Genomic DNA, 6,803 nt, shown 5'->3' with positions numbered 1-6,803 from the left:
AAGTTACGCGCCACGGCTATTTATGTTTGAAGAACGAATAACAACTACTCCCAAACAGTTCGGTTTTGAACTATATTTCTAAATCAGAGAAAAATCTTCCGGAAATACTCTACAAAGGCTTGACTACATGTTTTTTTGTACTCTGCCCATCTGTTATCCTTAGGTAATACGTTTCTATGTATGTATAGTACTTTTTTGTTTGCACCATTTAAGTCAACATCGTCGCATTTCTATTCGTGTGAGGTAAGCACCCTTTGGTTGCATGTCGTTGGAGCGCATATGATTGACTTGATTTTTGTTAGATTTCGAAAGTCTCACTAATACCGTTCATTTATCTTCATTTGTCCATTTTCTTAGCTATTGTCGATACAGAATTCACAGAAGATACCAGTATTCAATTGTTTAATGAAAACAAAACGCAGTTTTAGGATAATTTTCTGCAAATGGCAAACAAAACAGTGTGACACGTGAACTTATTCAATAAACACCACAGCGCTGTCAGACAACATTTCCAAAAATGGAAATTTATTATGGAGGCAGAGTAAGTTTGCACAAGAATACAAACTCTACTTGTAAACAGGTAATGACTAATTCAGAAAAGCGTGCTGTTTTTCATAGGTTCAACGTCTGGTGATGTTGAATCTATTAAAAATAGCAAGTTTTCCAGCGATAGAAGACAATCAACAGATTTCACGACGTTACGCTAACGCAAAAGAGAAACTTTAGGAACTGATGAACACAACGGTTGCCGCGGGGTATCGAACCCGTTAGCTTGGATGGTTTAAGTATTGCTTTAAACTTAAGAACAAAGGCAATGAGAGTAAAATAGATGGCAATTTAGTGCCAGAGTTAATTTACAAAATTAATCACCTTTTTTGGAAAAGCGAAAATTTTTCAAGAAAAAATAGTACAATCCATAAATGATGCTATTCAATTCAATCTATTTAAAATCAACAATATTTTCATTCATTCCTACTCAAAATAGACTGAAACCAAGCATTTCCATAGAAAAAGGAATTCCGCCTGCAGCATTTTCATGAAGTCCACTTGCATAGAAGAGTCTAAATCTCAGTCAATTCCAAACAAATTTAGATCACTTTCAAAATCAAACAAGAATCTATTTTATAATTTTTTACCGAAAGTTTTTGTTTTATCCGATAAAAATAATCACAAAAATGTTATCTGTATGACACATCTCACAAACCACCAAAAACAAAGTAAAGATAGTTGAAACAAACCTCCTACCAGAATTAAATGAAAAACAGAAAACGAATACCTGCACAACAAGAGTGCAGAGCACCAAGCTGGCATGAGCAGCCTGATGCGTTTGCGTGCAACACATTTTCAAAGCAAAGAGTTGCTTCCAAAACCAGAATTTTTGAAATCTTTTGTAAACACTAGCTTAGTTTAAATCTCCATGTCGAATTGATGAGCATCGTCCTTGTGGTTACCTAGTAACACAAATATATATTTCGGAGTACAACAACATGGTGCTGCGATGGATCAGGTTCAAACGCAATCTTGACTATCAACTGCTAATTAACACTGAATTTTTTGTTTATAGCAAGCACATGCAATCAGGTAACAGAAAGGTTGTGCATGCTAGGTAGAAGAGCAGAAAATCTCTCTGCACAGCTGACATGCGCAGCAAGTCTGTTAGAAAATTAGTAGGAAGCAAGTGATCAATCAATATCAAATAATAATTTATGGTTATAGGCGAATTCTTCGTAAAGCAATTCTTCGTAAAACAATTGTTCGTAAACAGTTGTTGGTGAAATGAAATCCGTAAAAGAATTTTTCGTAAAGCATTTCTTCGTATACATCAAATCTCCATTGCACGCACGAATAAATGCTTTGGGAAGAATTGTTTTACAAAGAATTAACTTTACGAAGAATTGTTTTACGAAAAATTGCTTACGAAGAATTGCTTTACGAAGAACTGCTTACGAAGAAAACGTCGGACACCTAATTTATGGCATGTAAGAAAACTTGCAAGAACGGGTTAGCAGGCTTAGAAGAATGAATTGATAATAACACAGAACTAACAGCATGCAAGAATAGTTCATTTACTAACGGTTACCAATCAGGTTAATGCAAAGCAATTCAAGAAGTTAAATTGAAGTTAAACGGAAAATTGATAACAGAATACTGTTAAGAAAACCTTGTAAAACTTTAGGAGACTGTTCAGGTATTGTACTCCAAAGGATGGCATCTATTGGATGAGGTTAGAATTGCTGTCGAAAGGATATCCAGCATCAGTGCTGTAATAATGGCCATATGCTGGGGTGTAGCTAGTGTATGGTGTACTGCTGTGAGTAGGATTGGGAGGGAAGCCAGTTCCATTGTGCGCTTTGAAGAGTTTCTCAAGTGAATCACATAAATTAGCAGGCCACATACCTTGGGCATGACCCCTTCCTCTGTAAATCGAAAGGCCTGGATGACCAGGAGGAAGATTATTGGGATGTTGGGGCGTAGTGGAACTGACTGGTTGACCAGCTGCTTGAGAAATAGCCTGGTTCATCTTGGTTTGACGCCATAAGCTCAGTTGACTAGTAGGGCAAGTCTTACGGCTTGGTGGAACTACGTTATAAGGTTCTTGCCAAGCTCCATCGCCAGAGTAATTATTCACCATATTCTGCTGGGCTGGTTGCTGTATGGACATAATTGGGCTGCATGGGGGAGCTGGCATTAAATTTATTCCTTGGCCTAACACTGCACTTTGGACATCACTTATTTCTTGATACGCTTTTTCATATAAAGCTGCTTTCTGTTGAAATAGGCTACGTTGGCGATACTGCTGCAAAGGGCTTTTTGCATTCATGTATGCATCATATCCGAAAGCAGGATTGGAAAGATGAAATTTTCCTGTATGGGTAAGTAAACAAACGACTATAACTACACCATTTTACAGCACATGCATCTACACAAACCAGCTTGTAAGCAGCTCATATCACACCAATGCTAAAAGCACAAACAATTTAATGCAAACTATAGCACAAGTTTTAATCTTAGACAGTCATCTGAATCAATGCAAAAGCAGGACTAATTTTGCAATCTGGGTTTATCCAGAAATTCTCATTGTACATAAATCAGTTAAAAAGAGTTAAAATAATAATCAATCAGGCAATTAATCAACACCAAGTGGTGAACTTGAGAATTACAACATGATGAAGAAATTAAAACTGACTGGTTATTGGGGATAATGCAAAAATATGACCAGCAACAAGCACAGCATGCTAAATGGGTTACACATTTGAGTATGTCAAAAGGTGTTGGCTTTACAAATCATTGTTTTGCATGCAATTTCAATGGAAAATTGAATCACGCTGAAAACTTAATTGCCATACCGCGAAATCAATTGTTGTAAGTTGTAACAATTATAAAGTGGAGCAGTTAGTTCAACAGCAACTTTGTTATTGCGATGCCATAAACTTATGCAGCGAACGGCCGATCGTATGTTTACAATTATCTCATTTACGACAGTAGATTTTCATTTTAGCAACTCTTATGCTTGAGATGAATGCTAAGCAGACAATACTCCTACAGTGTACGGCATTTAAGCATTTTCTACGCAAAAGCATGTACCAGTAAACAATAATATTGGGCGTCAACAAAGTTTTTTTTAAGTCATTAGTTCAATTTGCAAAAAGAAAACACCAAAGTTAAACTTAACAAATACCTCCATTTTCTTTGCCCACAGCTTCATTTTCCTCTACTATTTTAGCACCAATTTTTCCTGCAGGTTTATCGGGGGCAGTCACACCAGGAATATCAGGCAAATTAGTAGGTGGTGTGTTGGAGAGTGGAGATGACCGACATTTTAAAAGAAAGGATCGATCATAAATGATTCTTGTACCTACAACAACATTTTCACATTTGAGTAGCTCCAACATGCCATATACCCGAACAGCCTACAAGCTGTAGGTCAAATAACAATAACTGGTCAAAGGCAAACCTGTGATATCAAATATGTCTTCACTAATACTTTTCAAATAAAAAATATATATATTTGAAAAACAACAAGAGATTTATAGTGATCACAGTACAATATATTTTCAGCAAAGAGTAAATCAAATACTTGAAGTTTTTCTATGTTAGTTAGGGGTAGTCCATAATAAACGCCCAAAATAAGCTTGCAAAAATGCCCCCTTTGCCCACACTGTGTCAACCCCTTTGTCTGTGCAGACAACTGAAGTGTAAGTGGCCATGATCGTTCTATAAAGTTGTATTTCTTGCATGAGACTGCAGTCTGCAAATATACTACATTGGTGGCAGTTTAGAAACTCTCTATAGTTATATAATTTATAATATTTCAGATCCCCGTGAAGTGTAAGCTTAAAATGCTTTATATAAAATTGCGTTGTAATACTACTCTTTTCTTCAAGTATAATAGTGTACACAAAACAGTTTATGGCAATGCTTGTAACGTTCCTTTAAAGGGGTTCATTTAAAAGTAAAAATTTGGGTAGATTTTAAATTTGGCTGTGTCTTCTATCTACCTGATGTAGCTGTAGTAGCCTATTGTTTTTAAGATACAGTAATGAAGATGTTTGTTGATTTTTTTGAACTCATTTTCAAACTTACATATAATATACATTTAAGACCAATGTTACAGCCAATATAATTATGTAATTGTGTATTCTTGCATTATTTACAATACCACAATGAAAGATAAAATTACATTTATCCACGGTCAAAAACTTGACCACAGTCATACACACAGTTGGCGCACACACCTTCGGAGTTGAAAAAGTGGCCAGAGCCGGAGGTTATTCCATCACCGTTCGGCGCAGATGAAATATACACATGACATGTGGCTTCAATTTTTCTACTGGTGTTACAAGGTTGCACAGGTCATATGGAATTTCTCCTTTTGTCAAATATGACTGCCGTGAGTGTAAGAAACATTTTTGTCATGTGATTGAAACATTCAGTACCGTACTAAAAAGAATGATCTTCTTCATACGACCATTGCACTGTGGTGAGGTTAAGCAATGTTTAAGATACATGGCAATGGTGTCCTCTCAGGCTCTCACTTGGCACAAAAACGTTGTAGTGTGATCAGAGCAAGAATGCACCGTACTAGTGACACACATTTGGCGAGTATGTTATTCTAGTTTCTTAATTTGGAACTGGTTTCAATTTGGAAACACTTCTAAGGGATCTGTTATTCTGAAATGGACATTTCTACTACTTTGTTGATTTTTGTGTGTGTCTAACATGCTCCAGCTTTTGCAAATCAGATATGAAATCTGGTTTTGAAATTGGTATGAGAACAAAGGGTCAATCGATTTTGTTGTTTGTACTATAATAATGATGTCCGTATCCCAGGAAGCCCCTTTGTGTGGAAAATTCCATAATTTGCAACTCCCCCTTCCCCTTGACTGCGAATATCTTTTATGGACAGCCCCTTATTAAATTTACATTAATCCAACACCATACCTCCAGGGGTAGTTGAAAAGAGAGTGCCACCAGGTGTTGTTCCATAATCATTAGGAAGTTCTGATAAATGGTTAAGCTAAAAATAAGCATAAATATGGTGAATTTACATAGAAGTTACATGACCATTGACCATGTCATGAAAAAAGAAAAATTAGAACACACTGTTTTGCGTGAAAAATTAAAGGAAAATGAGTGCATGGAAAACAGGGCTCTTTTTCAACAATCTTAACCATAATTCTCATTCTATAACCAAAACAAGTTTTAATATAGTGAAATACAAGATAAATGAAAAGACCTACTTCACAAAGAAGTAATGAAATCAAATGCTTACAAGAACTCTGCGAATTGGTATTCCTTGGGGTGTAGATTGACTCATTTTGCTGTTTTGTTAGAAAGGTATGAAATAGAAAAAAATTTATAAATGTACCTTTTAACATAAAATGTACATATAGATTTTAAAAGTTAGATTAATAGCAGTATTTTTCAAAGTAGTTCAGGACTACAAGAAATAACTTAGATCTAGGCAACACAAATGGGATGCAACCTAATTCGTACCCTGAACAATTCGTACCCTCATTTCGTACCTCGAAAAAATGGAGAAAAAAATTAAAAAAAGCGAAATAGCACCTGGATCAGAGTTTCTGCTTAACCCTAACCCTAACTTTAAAATTTTTGCGGAAACTCCGATTAGCGACTTTGGTTTTGTGCTATTTTTTCTCTCGATCTTTTCAGGGTACAAAATGAGAGTACGAATTACCGTATGTTGCACCCACTCTAACAAAGCTGTTGGGAAAACGTAGATAGGACTCCAAGCTGTCGGCAACCATGGCCAATGAATGAGAAGTTGTTAAATAGCCTTTGAAATAGCTATTACTACACCGGTGGGCAATGCTCGGTCACCAGCTTCCACAATCTAACTTTTTTTTCTCCAATTACATTCGTATTTCATACTTTTATCTTTGCTCACAATCAGTATATACGTAAAACTTTTTTATTTTTACTCTAATTTGCAACCTATTTTTTACAAATAAGGCAACTCAGGCATTAACAAGATATATTGCTGATAAAAGTTTTGCAAAAAGTACAAGCGTTGACCTGTAAAAACTCGTAGACAAGCTGTAAACTTACTTGGGGAGCAAGTAAGTTTTTGCAGTGCATTTAAATACAACTGCAAATATGTTTCAGAGTCTTGTTTTTGTTGTTCTTACATGAGTGATGGCGCAACGGTGGGATGGCGCAATGGATAAGGCGTTGGCTTTCCAATTATGCAAACCTGGTTTGACTCCAGGCTTCAGCTGGTTGTTAAAAAACACCGCTCACCTCTACCCAGGGTGTAATAAATTAAGTGGGCATAGTTGCTG

General features: G+C 36.1%; 1 protein-coding gene across 1 annotated transcript; it reads right to left on the bottom strand.

Moving 5' to 3' along the window:
* Positions 1-1,476: 1,476 nt before the first annotated feature.
* LOC145779467 (uncharacterized) lies at positions 1,477-5,872 on the bottom strand. Its single transcript, XM_082591064.1, has 4 exons — positions 5,774-5,872; positions 5,443-5,518; positions 3,680-3,856; positions 1,477-2,865 (listed from the first exon to the last, which is right to left on the bottom strand). Exons 1-4 carry the CDS (start codon positions 5,816-5,818, stop codon positions 2,213-2,215), a joined length of 951 nt encoding a protein of 316 aa, XP_082447190.1. The 5' UTR covers positions 5,819-5,872; the 3' UTR covers positions 1,477-2,212.
* Positions 5,873-6,803: the final 931 nt, after the last annotated feature.

The sequence above is a fragment of the Aplidium turbinatum genome, chromosome 11 (genome assembly GCF_918807975.1).
Source record: "Aplidium turbinatum chromosome 11, kaAplTurb1.1, whole genome shotgun sequence".
NCBI classification, from domain to species: Eukaryota; Metazoa; Chordata; class Ascidiacea; order Aplousobranchia; family Polyclinidae; genus Aplidium; species Aplidium turbinatum.
Note: the sequence above shows the minus strand (reverse complement) of the source record. Positions and strands in the feature narration are given on the sequence as shown.